The sequence below is a fragment of the Macrobrachium rosenbergii genome, chromosome 10 (assembly GCF_040412425.1).
Source record: "Macrobrachium rosenbergii isolate ZJJX-2024 chromosome 10, ASM4041242v1, whole genome shotgun sequence".
In the NCBI taxonomy this organism is placed as follows: domain Eukaryota; kingdom Metazoa; phylum Arthropoda; class Malacostraca; order Decapoda; family Palaemonidae; genus Macrobrachium; species Macrobrachium rosenbergii.
Genome location: NC_089750.1, coordinates 65,562,207 through 65,587,206, shown reverse-complemented (window position 1 = coordinate 65,587,206; position 25,000 = coordinate 65,562,207). Strand labels below are relative to the sequence as shown.

At 35.2% G+C, this 25,000-nt stretch overlaps 1 protein-coding gene across 2 annotated transcripts in view; it reads left to right on the top strand.

Annotated features, from left to right (window-relative positions):
* LOC136842737 (CD151 antigen-like) overlaps window positions 1-25,000 on the top strand; it is a 288,000-nt gene that overhangs the window by 232,245 nt on the left and 30,755 nt on the right. For both annotated transcript variants that reach the window (XM_067110476.1, XM_067110475.1), the window contains one exon: window positions 20,475-20,747. In XM_067110476.1, the coding sequence (XP_066966577.1) occupies window positions 20,475-20,747 (273 nt within the window). The remainder of the gene's footprint in view (window positions 1-20,474; window positions 20,748-25,000) is intronic.

The window sequence follows — 25,000 nt, the reverse complement described above, 5'->3', positions numbered from 1 at the left end:
TTATATATATATATATATACATACATACACACACACACATATGTGTGTGTGTTTGTGTGTGTACACTAATTTACTCTTATTTCATATCATCTTTCATTACACATAACCATTCCGCAGAAGCTTGCTGTTTAAGCTCATGGCTTGTTGGCTTGGTTATTATAAAGCATGCTCATTCGAATAATAATAATAATAATAATAATAATAATAATAATAATAATAATAATAACTGTCAGCCCGTTATCCATTGTCGTCTCGTTCACTTTCCAGTCGTCACCATTCCCAGTCTTCTTCACTTACTCTTCCTTATTCTCCGCTTCATCACAACTGTTGACATTTTCATCCTTATTGCCACCTCATTATCAATCCTTCAGTCCTGACCCTTCCACATCCTGATCACCACCGCCAACCGCCAACCCCATCATCAACATCAAGGAGAGTTTAATTAAGTTATCAATCTTATTAGTTGGATAGCAGGATTGGTAACGCCCTTGAGGAGGCGATAGTTATTAGAGAAATTGAAGAATAACGTATGTGTTATCAGATTGTACCATTCTCTCTCTCTCTCTCTCTCTCTCTCTCTCTCTCTCTCTCTCTCTCCACACACATTCATATAAATATTTAGTATGTATGTATATATATTATATACATATACAATATGTGTATATATTTTTGTGTATAAGTATATACAGAATATACATATATATATATATATATATATATATATATATATATATATATATATATATATATATATATATATATATATAATGTCTGTGCTGACTTTCCTTTTCACGGCTCCATCCTATAGGCCCTATACGTCTTGTCCTTTTCAAGTTCCCGTGTCCCTCCCGCTCAATGGCTTTTTTTTTTTTTATCCTTTGCGGCCCTGGTCCTTCGCCATCCTTTCTTCGAATAAATGGAACCTTGATTAAGGATTTTTCCCTCACAGGAATCCTTTGATCAGAATCGTCATACAGCTGGCAGTACAATCCCCCCGCCCCAGGGCTACCCATATAAGTCCTTTAGTGCTATAGGATCAGAGAGGCACTGTCTCCGCTTTCGTGGGGAAAGGGAATTAAAGAGAGAGAGAGAGAGAAAGAGAGAGAGTGAGAAAATTAGGTTGTGATTCTAACAAAGGGGGCCTGCTGAGTCTCGCAAAGAATTAAGATTTTAATAAAAAGAAAATGAATGAGTAAATGGAAATTGAATGAAAGGAAAATAGATAGTGATATCATTTTTCGGACTCAACAACATTCCCCTCCCCCTCCCCGGCCCTTTATAAAAATGTACATCATTGACGAAAATGTCAGACAGTCGATTAACAGCAAGGTATTGCGATTATCGTCGGTAACACAAAAGCGTTAGTGATGTTAATGGAGATAAAGGCATAAAGGTAAAGTAACATCCATATGCAATTGTTACGGTTATATAAAGTTTCTGTGTGTTACGCTACGAAGAATAAGCTTTTGACTGTTAAACATTTGTTTATAATTCAAGTGCGAATGTCACTTAAAGACCTGGAGTTATCTCTCTGTGGTGTTGCAGTCATTGCTGCCTTTGCTCAGCACGGCAGATGGATTATGCAGGGGGCTACACTTTGCGATGATATATGAAAAACAGCTTTCGTTTCAGTGATGGGTCATAGGTGGAACAAGGGATATGGCACCTGAATAAATTTCTTGAATGAGAATTATATTTACATTACACACACACACATATATATATTATATATATATATATATATATATATATATATATATATATTATATGAGTATGTACATATGTGTGTGTGCGTGTGTGTACTACACATATAATTCTTATTCAAGAAATTTATTCAGATGTCAGCAATGCCGGCAACGACAGTATTAGAGATAAATCCGGGTTTTTAGGTGGAATTCGCAGTTTAACTTATAAACAAAGGCTCAGCTGTCAAACGCAAATTCTTCTTGGGGTAACGCACTGAAACATAACAATCGTAACAAACATTATATGTATATATATATATATATATATATATATATATATATATATATATATATATATATATATATATATATATATATATATATATATATATGTGTGTGTGTGTGTGTGTGTATAGATATATACTGATATTAATATATACAGTATATATATATATAAATATATATATATATATATATATATATATATATATATATATATATATCGCATGCGCCTGTCTGTGTCATTTGTAAGGCTACATTACCGTGGATACAGCATTACATATTCCGTTCAGTTCTACAGTCGTAATTGAGGCAGTTAAACTTTCAACGCCTTCCCTCGCCTACGCAATTCTCCGTGCGTGCCAGTGTCGTTTAGAAGCAACAAAATAATACCAAAATAAATATATTTTCTTAGATAGATATCTTCGTTGGGAAATCAGCCTTCCAAAACAGATGGCTGATGTGTTTATGATTGCTTATGCATCCTAAGGACTACAACCCTGACTTCTTAACCTTTTCACTTATTCGTTGTACCATTTTATAACCCTTTCATCTGTCTTTATCCCTTTATAACCCTTTCATCTGTCTCTAACCTTTTGTAACCCTTTCATCTGCCTCTAACCTTATGTAACCCTTTTATCTGTCTCTAAACTTTTGTAACCCTTTCATATGTCTATATCCTTTTATAACCCTTTCATCTCTCTTTACCCCTTTATAACCCTTTCATCTGTCTCTAACCTTTTGTAACCCTTTTATCCGTCTCTAAACTTTTGTAACCCTTTCATACGTCTGTATCCTTTTATAATCCTTTCATCTCTCTTTATCCATTTATAACCCTTTTATCTGCCTCTAACCTTTTGTAACCCTTTTATCTATCTCTAAACTTTTGTAACCCTTTCATATGTCTGTATCCTTTTATAACCCTTTCATCTCTCTTTATCCCTTTATAACCCTTTCATCTGTCTCTAACCTTTTGTAACCCTTTTATGTCTCTAAACTTTTGTAACCCTTTCATGCGTCTGTATCCTTTTATAACCCTTTCATCTGTCTTTATAACCCTTTCATCTGTCTCTGACCTTTTGTAACCCTTTTATCTGTCTCTAAACTTTTGTAACCCTTTTATATGTCTGTATTCTTTTATAACCCTTTCATCTCTCTTTATCCCTTTATAACCCTTTCATCTGTCTCTAACCTTTTGTGGCCCTTTTATCTGTCTTTAAACTTTTGTAACCCTTTCATATGTCTGTATCCTTTTATAACCATTTCATCTGCCTTTACCCCTTTATAACCCTTTCATCTGTCTAACGGCCTGCAGAAACAGAAATGAACATCCATTTCCCTCGGATACTGGGGAGACTATCCTGATTCATATTATCCAAATGGATACTCGAAACATCGGATATAATGCGTCCATAATTATATCCCTACTGGATGTTATTCCTTTGTCATTGTCCTCTCTCTTGTCTAGTTTGGGTCGTCCTATTTAGAATTCCAGTGCTACAGAGTAATTTTGAATTCGTAAGATTTAACACATACCGGACCCCAGATTATGGACGCTTACCTACAGAATAGTTTTACATTTATGTATTTCTCTCTCTCTCTCTCTCTCTCTCTCTCTCTCTCTCTCTCTCTCTCTCTCTCTCTCTTAATTATAGACACTTAAGCAACTTACATAATAGATGAACATGTGTGTTTTCTATCCTCTCTCTCTCTCTCTCTCTCTCTCTCTCTCTCTCTCTCTCTTAATTATAGACACTTAAGCAACTTACATAATAGATGAACATGTGTGTTTTCTATCCTCTCTCTCTCTCTCTCTCTCTCTCTCTCTCTCTCTCTCTCTCTCTCTCTCTCTCTCTCTCTCTCTCTCATACAAATGTTTAAGCACTGGAAAATTTCTAATTGTGAAGTCCCCCAACCACCCCCCAACTCCCGTCTCTCATTTGCATATTATAACATCTGGTATTTTGGGAAAGTTCCCTTCCATTCCGGCATACTCCCGTAGGAGGTGCCTTCAGGCCATAATGTCTTATGCCTCGGCCATTCTCGTTCAAGCGTATGTTTATCTTCTCTTGACGGGGAAATAGGGTTCTCATCTCTCCCTATCGATTCACCTTGCCAGGGCGTTCGCTGAGATGGTATTTTTTTATATTCTTTTAAATTTTTCAGTTCATTGGGTTTTGTTATTGTTTTTAATTTTTTTTTCTATTTTTCAGTACATTGGATTTTGTTATTCTTTCTCATTTTTATTTTTCAGTTTGTTGGGTTTTGTTATTGTTTTTAATTTTTTTTTTCAGTGCGTTGGGTTTTGTTATTCTTTCAATTTTTTTTTATTTTTCAGTGCGTTGGGTTTTGTTATTCTTTTTAGTTTTTTATTTTTATCTTTCAGTGCATTGTGTTTTGTTATTCTTCTTCATTTTTTTATTCTTCAGTACATTGGGTATTGTTATTCATTTCATTTTATTCGTAAATGTTGAAAGTAAATTCTTAATAGAAAGTGATTTCGTTTTATTTCTTTTTTCATTTTCTTTTTGTGTGCAAGTTAAAGTTAAGTTTTTTTAATTTTGGTTTTGGTGTTGTGTGCGCGTTAAGGTTGAGTTTTTCTTTTTTTGAGGGGGTTTTGTCCACGTTAATCGATTTTTTTTTTTTTTGGTGTGTATGTCAAAGTCTATTTTTTGTTTGTGCACGTTAAATTCGAGTTTTTTTTGTGCACGTTAAAGTCGAGTTTTTTTCCCGTGTACATTAAATTCGATTTTTTTTTATTTTGTTTGCACGATGTAGTCGAGTTTGTAGTTTTCTGTAAAAGAAAACTATTGTGCCAGCTTTGTCTGTCCGTCCGCACTTTTTCTGTCCGCCCTCAGATACTAAAAACTACTGAGGCTAGAGGGCTGCAAATTGGTATGTTGATCATCCACCCTCCAGTTATCAAAAATACCAGATTGCAGCCCTCTAGCCTCAGTAGTTTTTATTTTATCTAAGGTTAAAGTTAGCCATGGTCGTGCGTCTGGCAACTATATATGACAGGCCACCATCGGGTCGTGGTTAAAGTATCATGGGCCGCGGCTCATACAGCATTATACCGAGACCACCTAAAGATAATAGATCTATTTCGATGGCCTTAATTATACGCTGTACAGAAAACTCGATTGCGCCGAAGAAACTTCGGCGAATTTTTTACTTTTTTTTATGTGCTCGTTAAAGTCGAGTTTTTTTTTTATGTATCGGAACTTGATATAAATATGTAGATGAACAAAATTTCCCAATTAGAGAAGAGTAAGTGTGTTCACGGCTATTTTATCTTACTCTTGCCCCAGGAACTCAAAAACCTATTTAGGAGACAATTTTCTCCCGCTGTAACCCTAACAGAAAATTATGATACAGGAATGATAAGAAAATTTGGGTTCGCTATCTCCCCAGCATACGGTCTTAGAAAGGGTTCTGCTCTTCAAACTTTGTACATTAATGGAGTCCTTCAACTTTGGGGCCTACTTTTTAACATGTAATCCGATCCACTTGAAATATTTCTGACGTGATTATTCCATGTGCGACCAGGTGTGACTGTTATATAAATAGAGTTATCTTCCGTCATTAATTCCATTTCACGTTTCAAAGGTATATATGATCGATACCATCGATTGAAAAAATAAGATTATTCTTCCAAACCCCAAATTTTTATTACTAGCTAACTACGCTCCAAATATGTATTTAGTTTGCATATTGAATCGAATGACGCTTAGCTTAAAAATAGAATTAATTTAGGAAACTATTCCAGGATATATCATATATCCAATCGACAACCTTTCTTTCAAGGCACGAACTTTGCAAGGAAAAATAATGATGACGTAAATCTAGAATAATTTTAATATATTATATATAGAATCCAGTGACGATGAAATCTTGAGTATTTATATGTAGGCTACTGACGCATCAGTACCATCAGGACACTCATTTTCTCAGGAATAAGTTAAGCGATACAAAATTGAAACGTTTTACCTCTCAAGTTCTAGGTTTGAGTTCTTTGACATAGCAGTCCGTTGGGATTCATGCGGACGGAGCGTTGAGGTGACGCTGAAGTTGAAGATTGTTGACAGATTATTGAGAAAGAGAGAATGGCCATTACATATAGTCTTAAATCCAGAATGAGAGAGAGAGAGAGAGAGAGAGAGAGAGAGAGAGAGAGAGAGAATGACCAAACAGCCAACTAAAGTAAAACACATTTATACGAGAGAGAGAGAGAGAGAGAGAATATCCGAAAAGCCAGCTAAAGTAAAACATATAAATTTATAGGAGAGAGAGAGAGAGAGAGAGAGAGAGAGAGAGAGAGAGAGAGAGAGAGAGAGAGAGAGAAGGACCACTCAAGACACACCACACTTAAATAGAGAAAATTTCCATACAGCTAACTGAAGATAAACATACGCTCTTATACGAGAGAGAGAGAGAGAGAGAGAGAGAGAGAGAGAGAGAGAGAGAGAGAGAGAGAGAGAGAGAGAGAGATGTGGGGTCGAGGGAAACCAGACAATTGTCAGCCAAAAGGAAAATCCTCATTAATTTGTGTTCTCTCATGAGACCCGAAATTATAGTTTCGGTTAGACGCGGATGGGGAGGATGATGATGATGATGATAATCATTTAGATTTATTGTTACAGGGCTGATATGAAGTCATTTGATACACCAACCACATGCGAGCGTGCATTGATTTTGTTTATTATTATTATTATATTATTATTATTATTATTATTATTATTATTATTATTATTATTATTATTATTATTATTATTATTAAAAAATACTCATATAGCATGAGTCTTAAAATGGAGAAGCAAATCCACAGTTATGTGTATGTACATAGTACATCTAAAGATAAATCTGTACAGACAGCTTTCAGGAACTTGTTAGGTTCTCCTTTTCAGACTGAAAAGGGGAACCGAACAAGTTCCCGAAAGCTGTCTGTACAGATTTATCACTAAAGATATGTACATATACATGACTAACTGTGGATTTGCCTCTCCAGTATTATTATTATTATTATTATTATTATTATTATTATTATTATTATTATTATTATTATTATTATTATTATTACCGTTGTTGGAGTTTAATTGTTGTCGTTTGCTCAGAGATTCTGCGAAACCTCTTGGAGGGGCATACCCGAATCATGTGTCATGCTTGTACTGTATACTTAAGGAGACAAAATCTGTTCTTGATTTCTTTGCTGCAAGCAGAGAGTGTATCATTTTAAAAGCAGTTGGTGACGTTGCAAAGATAACGGGGAGGGGAAAACAACAACATCCTCATTATGAGGGTATTACAGTACAGTTCTGTCTCCTACAATATTTTGAAATACATTTGTTACTTAAATAAGTAAACAGTTAGGGATTTCGCGTTAATCTGTAAAAAAAACATTACAATCTTTTGAAATATATTTGTTACTTAAATAAGTAAATAGTTAGGGATTTCGCGTTAATCTGTAAAAAAAAATTACAGTCTTCCGAAATATATTTGTTACTTGAATAAGTAAATAGTTAGGGATTTCGCGTTAATCTGTTAAAAAAAAGATTACAATCTTTTGAAATATATTTGTTACTTAAATTAGTAAATAGTTAGGGATTTCGCGTTAATCTGTAAAAAAAAAATTACAATCTTTTGAAATATATTTGTTACTTAAATAAGTAAATAGTTAGGGATTTTGCGTTAATCTGTTAAAAAAATTACAATCTTTTGAATTGTATTTGTTACTTAAATAAGTAAATAGTTAGGGATTTCGCGTTAATCTGTAAAAAAAAAATTACAATCTTTTGAAATATATTTGTTACTTAAATAAGTAAATAGTTAGGGATTTCTTGTTAATCTGTAAAAAAAAAAATTACAATCTTTTGAAATATATTTGTTACTTAAATAAGTAAATAGTTAGGGATTTCGCGTTAATCTGTAAAAAAAAACATTACAGTCTTTTGAAATATATTTGTCACTTAAATAAGTAAATAGTTAGGGATTTCGCGTTAATCTGTAAAAAAAAAACATTACAATCTTTTGAAATATATTTGTTACTTAAATAAGTAAATAGTTAGGGATTTCTCGTTAATCTGTAAAAGAAACATTACACTGTGTTCTGAAATATATTTGTTACATGAATAAGTAAATAGTTAGGGATTTCGCGTTAATCTGTAAAGAGAAAAACATTACAATCTTTTGAAATATATTTGTTACTTAAATAAGTAAATAGTAAGGGATTTCCCGTTAATCTGTAAAAAAAAAATTACAATCTTCTGAAATATATTTGTTACTTGAATAAGTAAATAGTTAGGGATTTCGCGTTAATCTGTAAAAGAAACATTACAATGTTCTGAAATATATTTGTTACTTGAATATGTAAATAGTTAACATGGTCTTTACATTGTTCTGTAAAAGCAACAAGCATAATGCAATAATTTACCGTCCAGTAAATCTAGGAAATCAGAATGAGTAAGGAGTGAGTACATTATTTAAAGATATACAAAGATTTTCGACATATTTCGCGAGCAGTTATTATTAGATGTGTTAATCATATGCTAAAACAAGATTGGACGAATTTACCAGCTCATTCAGCTAGGAAATGAGATTAGTCTTGAACAAACAAGAACATAACTTTGATACAAGGAACCTCTCTTTTTGTGAACATAATGGTTTCATTTCGGTCGTATTTTCTTGCAGCTTATATTTTCATCTTGTTTTCTTGTGGGCATCCGTATTCCTTCATTGTAATTGGAGATTTTTTTTTTAGCAACTGGAGTGGCTAAAAACTGCAGGGTGTTATACGATGTCAGAAATTCAATAGTGACTTTTTCCTTGTTAGTCGTATATATAGATAAACATGGATGGTACACACGTACACACACACACATATAAATATACATATATATATATATATATATATATATATATATATATATATATATATATATATATATATATATATATATATCACAGCACATACATATATAATTAAAGATATATATATATATATATATATATATATATATATATATATATATATATATATATATATATATATATATATACACACATATATATATATATATATATATATATATATATATATATATATATATATATATATATATATACACACACATACATACATACATACATACATACTACACACACACACACACATATATATATATTTATTTTCATAGTGTGTGTGTGTGTTTGTATCCCTAAAAGCTGTTTTCCTTATTTGTGGTACCCTTCAGAATAAAACAAAACAACACAGTCACGCTCATCGTTCAACTATTGTGTCAAGAATGAAGCTTTTGCTCAGATAACTTCCACAGTATCATCCACTTCGTACACAACTACAGAAAAAAAATATCAACAGCGTAACAACACCCTGGGCACACACACACACACACACATACATACACACACTATGCCACTCACCTACATCGTGCCTGCACTCTCACGCTTTCAGGATATTGAGGCCCTTCCGCTCTTATAATACTTCTGCCAACAACAGATCCTTTCTGTCAAGTATCACCAACCTGTCACCATCTATTTTCTCCACGTCACTAAAACAACTCAAAATGACGTGATCCATACTTTAACCAAGATTAATCTTTGACTCACAAATCCATTATGTCTTGATATTTCTCGAAAAAGAAAGGAACCGGTAACTTACAACGTAAATACTACACACAACTGCGAACCTTTCAGCCCTCTTTACCCCTTAATTATTAGGTAGACATTATCCATCTCTACGAGTACAGCTCCCTCTTATTTCTTAATTCAAAACCAACATCGACATTTGACATCCATAAAGGAGCGTTGCTTCAGTAGTACATTCACTGATAAAAGTAATGATTAAATAAACCATTGAGTAGAGTCGTGACGCTTGCTTTTAAATATTTTCTTTCAAAACTTTCTGTTCCGGTTAATTGTCTCGGAGGACAATCATAGCGGATCTTTTTTGTTATTTTTTTTTTTGAATGAGTAATGTTTTTTCTTACTCTATAGCTCTTACCCTCCTCCGTCTTTCTTTCTCTGCGCTTCCTTCTTGTTTCTTGTTTTTCTTCTTCTTCTTCTTATTCCTTCTGATGAGCTCAGTCTCTTCTGGTGATTGCTTGAAGTTTCCGCCTTGAATGAAGCATTTTTTCATGCCATAGAAGTTGCTTGATTACAGCTCTCTCTCTCTCTCTCTCTCTCTCTCTCTCTCTGGAAGTCTAATGGTTCGAGCTTAGCGTTTTCTCGGATGGACAAGTTATAGAGAGAGAGAGAGAGAGAGAGAGAGAGAGAGAGAGAGAGAGAGAGAGAGAGAGAGAGAGAGGGCACATTTACCTTGATTGCCGTTTGAGTTGTCATTGCTATATCTTCACTGAATGAGTATCATTTTTTTTCAGTTTAAATATAATAAACGTCAATGTTTAGCTATGTTGCGGCATAACTTGGTGTTATTTTTATATCACCAGACTATATGTCACGTAATTTCCTGACTCACATCGGGATCGAACCCAAGTAATCCAATTGGAAGACAAGGGCTCTACCATCCGAACCACACAAGTCATTGCCTTCCAATTGAACACCTAGGTTCTACCCCGAAGTGAGTCAGAAATTTATTTCTGTTCCATTGTGTGTTGATTACATCTACATGTCATGTATTTGAAAACAGAAGTTATTTATTTATCTACCTGGAATCACAACTCCATAGGTCGTCTACGCCGTTGGGGAAAAAAGTTCATGAACATATATAACGGAATTGGCAGCCATATAGAGAATTCTTTTCAGCCTCGAGATCTCCAGAAGCCAGCCTTATATCAAGGCCATGTTGCCACATAATTAGGTTTGCTGTGGAAACTACAGAACTGAAGAGTGAGGCCCCAGTGACGTCAAAATGCCACTTAAAGCTGGCCCACCATATAGCAGCGACGCTCGAGGGTCCCTATGGAGTATTCTGTAGCACTTAGGAAAGGTTATCAAGTAGAATGGTCTTCAAACTTTCTTTTCTGAATTCGGCCTATGGCTAAATAATTGAACTGAAATTATTTTGCTATGCATGTGAAGCAGCATTATGCAATCAGTGTTGATTTTAAATCTTTATATTGACGATCGCTCTTGCATTTTTACTATGCTCTCATAAGCACGTCACCCCAGTATTTGGGTGTTAGTAGTGCCGTCAGTGTACCTCACGTGGTGCACTGCAGGCATTGCTTAAGGTTCTTTGTAGCGTCCCTTCGGCCCCTTGCTGCAACCCCTTTCATTCCTTTACAGTTGTTTCATAGTGCAACTGCGAGGTTTTCCTCCTGTTGCACCTTTAAAACTTTTTTACTCTCAATTTCACTTTCAGCGCTGAATGACCTCATAGTCCCTAGCGCTTGGCCTTTGGCCAAAATGTTATATTCCATTCCATTCCATAACCACGCCATAATTGCAACTATTCCATTGTCCTTATGTTCGTACAGATCTAAACAGAAGAAGAACGCGTGTCCGGTCACAAGGTATATTCACATATAAACGTGACATGAAACATTATGACAGGATTATGTAGATATTTGCTCTTTCAGCAGCCCATATTTACAGACTTCAGTTCTGCAGAATTTCTGCAGAAGGAATTACGTTATATAATTCATCTATATTAAAGTATACTGTAAGTTCCTACGATTCTTACTGACTTTGAGAGTCTGAAAATAAAATGAAGGAAAATGGAAAAAGTTAGCATGTTCTAAGAGACATCTTGGTTAATTTGCTATGTTTATACATTCACCGCGCTGTTTTATTGTAAAGGGTTTTAATTTAAATTCATATTATATCGCAGTGTTAACTGTATGAGGTTAGTGATGAAATTATCGGGAGGTAATTGCTGTCAACAAGGTAGATAGATATTTCATTTTCCAAGAACCATCAGGCAGTACTGAAAAATAGTAACCCTTACCGAAACAAGTTCATTATAGATAATTGTTTATGTCGTGCCTCTACATCCTGCAGCTTGCTATTCAAAGAAGCAAACTACAAATTTATGGTAACTTAAAATAGGAAATAAATGAAAAAACAAGAGGCCTAAGGTAAAGGTACAGACTTATTCCCTTAACACTTATTTGGTAAAAGGACCTTCCCTGATATTTTTAAATCAAATTTCTTTCCCTACGAAAACTTTGAAGGCTACTTTTTTTTTTTTTTACTTACCCATAAGTTTTTGTGTTTGACGTCGTTTCTTTGCGAAAAAAGTTAACGTACAACATTTTGTAGTTCCGGAAAGTTTTCGTGTAAAGTTTCCGAATCCTACCTTCAGGGAAAAGTGTAATTCGTATGTACTTAACTTTTAGCATTCTTTACATATTTATGAGCAGTAGCTGGTCTGTTGTACGCTTTTTTACTATATTTTTTCATCCAGAGTGATGATATTTCCTTCATAAGGCAGTGACTAGTCAATCGTCTTCTTTTTTTGTCAGCCTTCATAGATATTTTTTACTTTTTTTGCAGAATGTTGAAAATGTACTACATATTTTTCTTTCTCCTGTTAACATCGGCCGGCATCTGTGACCCTGGTAGTTGTGATGCCAAACAGACTTCGTTCATTTGTTCTATATCAAATGGAAAAAAGTCGTTGTCTTATCATAAGAGGAAATCAGATATATTAAACGTGCTTTTAGTTTTCTGTAAATGGAAACTATTGTGCCGGCTTTGTCTGTCCGTCCGCACTCTTTTCTGTCCGCCCTCACATTTTAAAAACTACTGAGGCTAGAGGGTTGCAAATTGTTGTGTTGATCATCCACCCTACACTCATCAAACGTACCAAATGGCAGCCCTGTAGCCTCAGTAGTTTTTATTTCATTTAAGGTTAAAGTTGGCCATAATCGTGTTTCTGGCAACGATATAGGATAGGGCACCACCGGGCATTGGTTAAAGTTTCATGGACCGCGGCTCATACAGCATAAATAGATCTATTTTCGGTGGCCTTGATTATACACTGTAGGGGCTGTACAGAAAACTCGATTGCGCCGAAGAAACGCAGGCTCATTTTTAACTTTTCTTGTGTAGGACACTCTTGTTTTTTCTTATTTTTCCAACGAGGTTTTCACCAATTTAGGCGAAACTCACGGTCCTCTTTCAAGTCCTTACAGATACAGATTTTCTGACCTAATACAAAGGCTACTTTCTGCCTCTCATTTTGGGGTGGGCCAAGTTCCTCATTGGACAGGTTGGTATCGTTCTCAGCTAGCACTCTGCTGGTCCCGTGTTCGATTCTCCGACCGGCCAGTGAAGAATTAAAGGAATTTATTTCTGGTGATAGAAATTCATTTCTCGTTATAATGTGGTTCGGATTCCACAGTAAACTATAGGTCCCGTTGCTAGGTAACCAGTTGGTTCTTAGCCACGTAAAATAAATCTAACCTTTCGGGCCAGCCCTCTCTAGGAGAGCTGTTAATCAGCTCAGTGGTCTGGTAAAACTAAGATATACTTACTTTTGGGGTGGGGCAATTCTTCTTTCTGCGATCTTCCTCTTCCTTTCCTGCCACTGTCATCCATAATTCTTCTCCCAAGGTCCATAATGTTCCTGCAATCTTGGACACTGGTATCGCAGTTCCGCATGGAATTAACAGAACTGACTGGCTTTCTTGCTTGATTGTTCATGACCGTACCTAACTTTCTCCTTAAAACGTTTGCTGGCTTGGCCCGCCCAAAACAAAATTAACTGACCGTTGAAAATGTGAAAAGTCCGTTTCATTTCCTTCAAGCTCTGTTGTTGCTAAAGTATTTGAAGTCTTACCTAACTGTCACTTTCTATATGTTGAATGTAGCCCAGTTCTTGCTGTTCATTTGTCTGGCCTCTGCAGTGCATGATTCAGTGGGACTATCTTATGTGATGATCGTTGGTTGAATTGTTATTTGTAAGATATTTAACTCCGACGTAAACCTCTGGTTTGCTTTTGATCATTCGTTCTGTAAACAGATTACGAGCTTTTTATATGACTTATTGATATTTATTTCTGTTGGTGGTGAAAAATTTTCTCATCCCAAATACCTAGTTGTCTCTCAGGATTCTTTTTTTTCGCCTTTTCCACCTCTCTCAGTGACCTTCTCCACCTTGCCTCTTCTACTCATGCTTTTGCTAATAATTCATCACTCCATTTTGGTTATGCCTGTACTTTCTAGCCATTTTCTATTGTTCCCACTTTGTCTCAGTTACTCTTCCGTCTGTCAACTCAGATTTTGAGAGCATGTCTGATTTTAGATCTCTGGAAAAGAATCAAGTCCACTGACGCGTGGGCAGAGGATCTGCCTACATCTCTGTCGTCTCTTGTATTCAGTTCTTTAGTTAAACTCACAATGAGGAAAACTGAATCTAAACTATTACATTCACCAACACCTGGATGTTCGTTTTTCTTCGAACCCGTCGTGAAGCGGTCATCAAGTTAGAATGACCAAGTCTTTTTAAAAATATGTGCTTAACTTAGATCTCGCCTGTTCCATTCCACATCCATGTTATTAAAGCTTCATGATTCAAAGGGAATTCATCGAGTTTATAACACGCCCTTTAACCATATCTAGATCCCTTATTTCTCAGCGTCAAATTGGCCGCGCTCTTTTTCCCTTATGATAAGAATTATCGCAGTAACTGTTCCATGTAGCTTTAGAAAAGAAATACTACTCCTCTCAGGTTCCCTTGTAATCGAACAACTAGTTCCCTTATTTACTTTCTTTATTTATGCTGTAAACATTTAGGATTGTCACTCTGCTTCCATTTCCTTCAAATATTTTGATTTCGATTTCTCTGCTTCCGTTTTCTTCGACATCTGGGAATTCTCTCTTTGCATCGTATTCTGTGACTTCTCCGATCTTGCATCCTTAAAAAGGGCAAGTTCTCTTTGTTTCTGTTGGGCCTTGGCTAGTTTAGAGCATTCGTTCGCCCGTCCTATCGGCCTCTGCGTTTTAAAAATCGGGATGAGAGCTGAGCTACCCATGATTTTACAAACAACAGAATGCCATTAACTGAGATCTCACAGACTTAAGATAACTGAATGCTTTCTTAATCTCACGAGGTGAGAGAATTGCACGCCTCTCCTGATCTTAAGAGATGCTTGAATTAAATGTCATTTTCGTCTCCTAATAGAATGGGCAAATGTCGCTGCTTTCATGCAAGCATTGGATCTTTGCTAGATAGTGACCCTCCTGGGTTTTAACTAGGTATGTATTCATCTTTGCGGCGTATTTAGTACAAGCCCATTGGGGATTACCATAAAAATATAAACAAAGACATATCATAAAGATAACGACCCCCAAGAAATAGTCCTAGATAATGACCCCCGAAAACCCTTGGGGGTCACTATCTAGGAAAGATTCCAAGCATTAAAAATTAAAGCATTCCGCCATCTGAACTGAAAAAAAAGAAAAGAAATAGGCATTGAAGTGTCACAAGTGAGGCACCTTGGTAACTCAAAGAGGTTTACCTGATTTTAAGGGATCTGCCGCTTGAAATTCACAGCGAGTTATACACCACAAATGAAAATAATGTATAGATAAAAATCAGCGGTGATTCATTATTATTATCATTATTGGTGTTATTATTATTATTAGCAGCAGCAGTATTAGTAACAGTAGTAGTAGTAGTGGTAGTAGTAGCAGCAGTAATGGTAATGGTAGAGACAATTCTATATAAGCAGGCAGAGCAAAGAAAGGGAAGACACTTGTCCATTTCCATCTGTTCATATTTTTAAAAAGATACGTAAGTAGGTATAATGTTTCCACTTAAGTAAATGTTCAACGAACCTTTTACCAGATTATACCTAATTACTTTGGTGTAATTAGGGATTTATAACCATAACAACGTCAGTGACGCTGATAAAAGCTATATTTTAAAAGCGAAGTTACCGTGAAAACACCTTAATTATATATTACATTTTTATAGTCTTATCGGAAATAATATTTGATAATTTCAGTAAATATTTCTATGACGGTGGGAGTTTCTGACTGATGTAGTCTAAAAGGCGATTAAAAAGAGCATCTTCTTATGTCTGAAGTAAAGTTAATAAGCGGCCTCTTATTTAATATTTTGTTGTTGTTGATAACTGTCGTAAATGTCACGTAGGAAAATAATCCCTTTTAGTTCTCTGTAAAAGAGAACCATTGTGCCGGCTTTGTCTGTCCGTCTGCACTTTTTTCTGTCCGCCCTCACATCTTAAAAACTACTGAGGCTAGAGGGCTGCAAATTGGTATGTTGATCATCCACCCTCCAATCATCAAACATATCAAATTGCAGTCCTCTAGCCTAAGTAGTTTTTATTTTATCTAAGGTTAAATTTAGCCATGATCGCGCTTCTGGCGACGATATAGGATAGGCCACCACCGGGCCGTGGTTAAAGTTTCATGGGCCGCGGCTCATATAGCATTACACCGAGACCACCGAAAGACAAAAGATAGATCAATTTTCGGTGGCCTTGATTATACACTGTAGCGGCTGTACAGAAAACTCGCTTGCGCATAAGGGTTGAACTGTGGAGGTCCTGTTAAAGGTTTCATTTGCCCTCTTCAAATGGACTCATTTGAATGGAGCATCAGGCAGCGTGCCTTAAATCGGGAAATCTTAAAAAAAAAAATCTTACCGTCATGAGCTTAAAAATGTTTCAATATTACGAAATGTTTCCATTAATTTTTGTTGGTGTATAAATGAATATACAAAGAGAGAGAGAGGGTATATACTGTATATATATACCCCCTCTCTCTCTCTCTCTCTCTCTCTCTCTCTCTCTCTCTCTCTCTCTCTCTTCATAAATTCATTTATACGCCAAGAAAAATTAATGGAAATATTTCGTAATATCGCAAAATTTTTAAGTTCATGACTAAGATTCTTTTTTCTCTCTTTCTTTTTAAGATTTCCCAGCGGAAAGGTACGCTGCCTGAGGCTGCATTCAAATGAGTCCATTTAAAAACAGCGAATGAAACATTCATTTTCCATATATATCTGTATATATATACATATATATACATATATGTATATATATATATATATATATATATATATATATATATATATATATATATATATATATATATATATATATATATATATACGAGGGTAAGTCAAAAGTTCCAGGAAAAATTCAATATACTCTTTATTTAAGGAAATTCAAACATCATTTTTCTACATATCTACCATCTAACTCTATACACTTTTCAAGGCGCTGTTTCCACCTCTGCAACCCTTCTTTGTAGAAATTTGGGGCCTTTCTATTAAACCATGTTGAAACTGCATGTTTAGCAGCATCCAAAGATTCAAACCGGACTCCTCTTAAGTGTTCCTTGAGTTTTGGGAACAGGAAAAATCTGAAGGAGCAAGATCAGGACTATAAGGAGGATGTGGAAGAGTTTCCCACCTAAATTTCCATAGGATTTCTCTTGCAACCCTTGATGAATGTGCTGGAGCGTTATCATGATGGAACAAAATTCTGCGGTGCAACTTTCCTCGACGTTTTTAGCCAATGCAGTCTTCAGTTTTTGCAAAAACACCTTTGTAGTAGTTCCCGGTGATTGTTTTTGTCCTTCAAGGAAATCAATCAAAATCACTCCTTTGGAGTCCCAAAACACTGTTGCCATAACCTTCTGGGCAGATCTCGCCACTTTGAACTTCACTGGTGCAGCTGAACCTCTTGGTAACCATTGCTTTGATTGAATTTTACTTTCTGGGTCATATTGATGGATCCAAGTTTCATCTCCAGTAACAATCCGGTCAAAAAACTCTGATTCATTTGATTCAATCTTCGTTAAAACTGCAAGAGAAAGTTCAGCTCTTTGATGCAGTTGGTCTTCGCGCAACGCTTTTGGGACCCAACGTGCTGAAAGTTTACTCAAACAAAGATTTTCATTTAAAATTGAAAATGCGGAACCATGGGAGATCCCAGTTTCATTAGCTATCATATCGATAGTAATCCGACGATCTTCATCCACTAGATTCTGCACCAAAGCCACACTTCTTTCATTTTTTGCAGTCGATGGTCTTCCCTCTCTTGGGTTGTCTTTGAGGTCCTCCCGACCATCCTTAAATCGCTTTATCCAATCATAAACAACTGATTTAGATGGAGAAGAATCTCCATAAACTTGTTGCAAAGCTTCAATAATTTTTCCTGGATTCCAATCAAGCTTGGTCAGGAACTTGATGTTAGCTCTCATCTCAAAATTTTTATTTTCCATGGGTTCAAGAAGTTACTTTTCTGAAGCAGATGTTAACACCACGGTAGCAAGAGGATGACTGAGGTAACAAGTCTATATGGATCACTACATCACAGATAATTGTTTACCAAGTATTTGGTTGTTTCATTTCTGTGTAAATACATCATTCAACAATTTTTCCTGGAACTGTTTGACTTACCCTCGTATGTATATATATATATATATATATATATATATATATATATATATATATATATATATATATATATATATATATATATATATATATATTTATATATTCATCACGTTCCATATTTTCGTGATTCAGTTATACATATATATATATATATATATATATATATATATATATATATATATTTCTGCAGAAATAAAGAAATTGAACAAAGAATTAAGTACTGTAGTAAGAAATATATATCCAGCATCAGTTTCTATTATAATGGCAAGTTTGACGAATATTTCAGACGTCTCAGAGAGAAGGTAAAAGAGGAAAAATTTTCTGCCAAAATTAAGATCGAAATCGCCCTCTCCCCCCCAAAAAAAGGAGGGGCGGGAACATGCAGACAAACAAACAATAAACGAAACAGCTGAACAGATAACCTGGACTCTGCAACAAATGGATCGGGACGAGTTGCGACGATTGAATTGACCGGCTCTTAGTAATCCAATCAAAGACCGGAACTACACTGGGGATGTCGCTTGTCTGCCATACTGTGCTTTACTATATATACTGTATATGTGTGTATATATACATATATTATATATATATATATATATATATATATATATATATATATATATATGTATGTATATATATATATGTATATATGTACACACATATATATATATATATATATATATATATATATATATATATATATATATATATATATATATATATATATATATAATATATATACATACAGTATACATGGTGTAAAAGCCTAAACTGTCGTTATGCTCTTCAACATTTGAAGTGTTTCCAAATCTGTTCCGAAGGTATATAAACGCTTAGAAAAGAATCACAAAGGAAAGATCTAATTTCATTTTCGTTGTTTTCCAAAGTAAGAGATTGCACAGAATGGCATAGTTAAAATGTTGAAAGGAACATTCAGCATTTCAGTAAACGCTTACTGAAAACAAAAAATTAGTTTAACCTGTGAAGACCTGTGAGCTATTTTCTAATTTTTAATCAAAGGATGTACGAGAAAGGCAAAGAGGAACGTAAATAAATTAAAATAGTTATTAAAATATATGAAAGAAATACAGAACCCGCAAAGCTATTTAATCAAGTTCTTTAAACTTCGAGACGGCAGTCGAAATGAAACTAGACAAAGCTGATAGCAATTTTTTATCGATATCGATAGTTGCAAAATGAGAAAATTTAGGTGCGTTTAGGATTTGTATCTGAAAGGGAGGGCAGTTGTTAAGATAGCAGGTGAATGAATGCTGATAAAGGACGTAAGTTATGCAGATGATGGCGCTTGCAGATGCGTAGTGGAAGGAGATTATGAGCAGCATGTAAAATTGGAGGTTGGTGTCACTGAGTCAGCTGGTAGTTCTTATTAGTGTGCCCATGTAGAAGCATATACAGTATATATATATATATGTGTGTGTGTGTGTGTGTGTGTGTGTGTGTGTGTGTGTGATAAAGAAGGCTATATTCGTATTTGCATTTTGGTTTCTTGTAACTAGGATTAAGGAAATGAAACTTCTGCAGGTGAATGCTCTTGTAATATTTAAAGACAACATGGTGCTTTCAAATAAAACCGAAAGGGTTTTAACAGGCTGTTGGAGTTTCATGCGAAGGGAATGTCAAGCTGTGTTAACCAAGGGAACATTCGTATATTGTTAGAACTTGGAAAGAAAATGCATAATCAAAAATTTTATGGATAGCAAAAGTAAAGACTGCAGAAAAAAACACACACAAACCTAGAGAATTTCAACAGTGGCAGGCAAAAACATTTATACAGGTTGAAACCCGTACATACATACACACACACACACACACACACACACATATATATATATATATATATATATATATATATATATATATATATATATATTATATATATGTATATATTTTATATATATATATATATATATATATATATATATATATATATGTATGTATGTATGTATGTATGTATATATATAAGGCTTCATACACACTGATTTATAGAAACATAACAAAAAAATTTCGGAAAAGTGTCAATACACCAGAAAGGTAGATAAACAGACGAAATCAGCTCAGCATCTAAACCAACAGCCACCACAACCGCCCCCCCCCCCTCCTTAGTCTCTATTACATCTATTTCGATTATTATCTTCCAGTGGTCCGAACCCGAGGGGGGAAGAGGAGGAGGGGGAGGATTAACAGCCGGGGATAACGCGGCTTCAGCAGAACCTCCGGGCGATAGCAAGACGCCCCTCAGACCTAGAAACTCCTCTTCTGCTGACCTCAGCTTCGAGGAGATGGCCGAAGCGACCGAGGCCCTGGACGTCAAACTGGAGGCTACGCTGCTGGTTTTAGGATCCGTGGTCGTCATGGCGGGTCTCGTGGGATGCATAGCAGCTTCGCAGAATGATAGGACTCTGTTGCTAGCGGTGAGTACTCAGTCCTACGCATTTTCTACGTTACTGTTGTCTTTTGTAGGTAGTAACGCTGTCGTTAACTAACAGGACTACTGTGAAAGTTACGCTGTTGTTAACTCACAGGACTACTGTGAAAGTTACGCTGTCGTTAATTCACAGGACTACTGTGAAAGTTACGCTGTCGTTAACTCACAGGACTACTGTGAAAACTACGCTGTCGTTAACTCACAGGACTATTGTGAAAGTTACGCTGTCGTTAACTCACAGGACTACTGTGAAAGTTACGCTGTTGTTAACTCACAGGACTGCTGTGAAAGTTACGCTGTCGTTAACTCACAGGACTACTGTGAAAGTTACGCTGTCGTTAACTCATAGAACTACTGTGAATTGATAACACAGTCGTTTTATTTCACGGGGTGTAAGTCTTTACAAGTGTGAATATGTATGTTTAATTTGATTGTGGGTAATTACGTGTTTAAATATCTCTTATTCATTTAATTTGATGAAGTAGTTTTCCAGTAAGTGTTATAAGGATTTGTCAGATATTGCCCCGTTCTTTCATGTATATATGTAAATATATATTATAAATTTCTGACTCACATCAGGATCGAACCCAGGTCTTTTACTGGGTTCGATCCTGATGTGAGTCAGAAATTTATAATATATAACTATTATATACTATATATATTTCATATATATATATGTATATATATTAATTGGTAAAAAGTAAACCTTTACAAAAGTGTTATTGCTAACAGAAGTTCTTGCAGTAAATAATGTTTTTTGAGTTCCATTTGCAGCACAAACCCACTTCATTTTTTATGCTGATGCAAGAAAAAGAATAAAAATATATTAGTCTGTCTCCTCTGCTAGTTCTGGTTTTTGGGAATTTTTTTTATTTTGTGTTGAATTTCAAGTAGCCATTAAAACTGTTTTAATGAATTCTGATCAGTCTGAAGCGTAGTTTTCCTAGGAAGTGATAATTATTGATGTGTTTCAGAATATTACCTTTGTTAGCCTTTTGGGTTCCTTACAGTGCTAGAAAAGCAATTGTGTACGAAATCACTAGAAATAATAACTCTAAATAATCCATTGTGTAGCAGGACTTCTATACTACTATATATGTATAAGTATATATTGCATATATGTAAATATATATATATATATATATATATATATATATATATATATATATGTGTGTGTGTGTGTGTGTGTGTGTGTGTGTGTGTGTGTGTGTGTGTGTGTGTGTGTGTGTGTGTGTGTAATCAGGAAGCTACAGTTGTAGCTTCATGATTGTATATAAATCACGGTGTGATAAAATATATATATATATATATATATATATATATATATATATATATACGTTTGTATATATATACATATATATATATATATATATGTGTGTGTGTGTGTGTGTGTGTGTGTGTTTGTGTGTGTGCACATCATTTCTTCTTGTTAATTTACCTATTTTATATCACATTTTCATCTGTTGCTTTCTTTACTTACCTGTTCTTCATTCTGCTTTCTTTTTCATGTAAATTATATGCATAGGCTAATGATAACAGTCATATGACCCATCATGTTCTCGTAACGCTTGATACATTTTCGAAAGCACGCCTTAATATTGTGCATCCATTTACGAGAAAGACCGAAATGCAAGCGTCTCTAATTTGTCCCAAAGACCAGCCGCTTGTTCTCTGAAATGAACGCGGTAATTGGAGATTACTTTGACGCCGAGAGAGAATGTTGGCACCAGACTCCGAAATGTCGCTGGACTTGTGTTGCGCTCAAGTAAGCAACTACGTTTAAATACTCAATATTGGCGTTGAAGGCGACCTCGCTTTTCGTATTCCGTGTGACCAGTGAAACATTTCGGTGACATTTATGTTTGATTTGTTGTTATGTGTTTATCATGCAGTTAAATATTAATAATTAATATTTAATTTCACCCAATTTTACCCAATGTAATTATTACATTGGGTGAAATTGTCATTATAATCAGTTTAATTATTATTATTATTATTAGCTTGTTGGCGTGCGCTACGCGCGCTGAAACTTGGCGCTGCTGTCTCCCCTACCCTCCCGATCCCCTACCTACCCCGCCCCTTCCTAGGACTGACAAACAAGTTTGCAGGAGGAGGGTTAATGTCCCCCCTAGCCTACCGTTCCCCGACATGCCCAGCCTCCCACCCGGGGCGGACAAACTGGTTTGCAGGGGTTGGGTGGCTGTGTCACGTCTCCCCGACTGTCACCCGGGAGAGAACAAAGAAGATCCACTCGGATATTATTATTATAGAATTAATATTATTATTATTATTATTATTCAGTTCTGTAAAATAGGGTGGCTGCATAATTTGTGTTAATTTTATGCTGAGTCTTCTAAATTATTCTTATGATTCTTTTCTCTATCGCGTTAACATTGGACGATAATATTGGCCAGTTTTTGTTCAGTATTAACTTGGAAGAGAAAAGAATTGTGCGGAAAATGAAGGAGACTCAGTATAAAATGAACTCAAAATGCAGCCATGCTGTTTAACAGGACTTGTATAAGAGAAGGGTAAACTGCTTCTTCTTCTTTTATTATAATTATTATTATTGTTATTATTATTATTATTATTCCTGGTTTCTACCTAGGAGGTTAGGTGAAGAATGAGTTAGTCATGTTTTCAAAGCATACGTTGTATTCATAGGGTGCAGTTGTATTTTTCATGCTTGTATGAGTTTGTGTGTGTATTGAACTGTGTACGTGCGTCCGTAAAGGTAGTTACAATTCTAATGCATGTGTATGTATATTTGCTCACCACCAGTCTCCTATTCCTCTAACTGACGCTTATCCAAATCTGACTTGTTAACGAGGACACTGACTCGCATATATAAGGCGGGTCGTAATTGTGGAAATGTGATTAAATAAAATAGGGAAACTGGTGGAAAGCACAAAGCAGTAAGCAGTTTAGTTTCGTAGGGTACGTTGAAAAGAACTGCTAAGGCTGTTTACAGTTCACCTCGCAGGGTAACTGAAAGCGATAAAATTGTGCTTGCATTCTTTCTATACTGGTCTGCTTTAAGAAACAGGTAAATAGAAATTATTAAAACTATAGTTCATTTTATTAGTTTTCTGTAGAAGCAAACTATTGAGATGGCTTTGTCCGTCCGTCCGCACTTTTTCTGTCCGCCCTCAGACCTTAAAAAGTGCTGAGGCTAGAGGGCTACAAATTGGTATGTTGATCATCCACCCTCCAATCATCAAACGTACCAAATTGCAGCCCTCTAGGATCAGTAGTTTTTTTTATTGTATTTAAGGTCAAAGTTAACCATAATCGTACTTCTGGCACCGCTATAGGTAGCCGGACCCTGGCTGAGTTTCATGGGACGCGGCTAAGACTTTCATGGGCCGTGGCTGAAAGTTTCATACAGCATTATATGCTGTACATAATTCTCGATTGCGCCGAAGAAACTTCGCCACATTTTTCACTTGTTTCATATTTAAATGTAAAGCATTACATCCCACGTCCTTAGCTTTACTGCTAAGTGCGACTGAAAATTCAAAGAAAGGATGAAGTGTGAAGCAGGACGAATCACTTCAGAAATTAGAATTTTCCTTTTTCCCTTACTTCCGTTTACTACGCAACTGACTCCCAGTGACTTCAGACGTTGAAGGGACTCTCTTTTTTAAGTTAATCGTTAACTGAAGTTCACCAATCATCAGGAAGTCACGGATAATCCCACAGCTGAGCGTTTTCTGATTTCTGGACGATCACCGGAAATAATACCATACAGAAAGAAACAGGTCGGCCGCGTAAGAGATTACTTACAAGGCATCCTCGTTATGATGCTGTGGATGCGGGTTCGAATCCTTCTTCGGACATCATAATTACCTTTTATTCTTGCATTTGGATCTAAGGCTTTGTAGTGACATACGTATTCAAAGAGTGTGAAGAATTCGAGTAGTTGAGAGGGTATTGTGGTTATTACAACTACTTCATTAGAAGAAACTGTTTTAACCCCATATCTGTAAAATGAAAATTTTACCAAATATAATATAATATAATATATATATATATATATATATATATATATATATATATATATATATATATATATATATATATATATATATATATATATATATATATATATATACTGCTAATATTTGAGAAGAATGGTCTTCACTAAAAGTGTTGTCGTAGACATCCGGAAAGTCAAACAAGTGTAATTATTTGTTTAACATAGTAAACAGCCACTTCTAAGCAAAGTAAATAACCAGC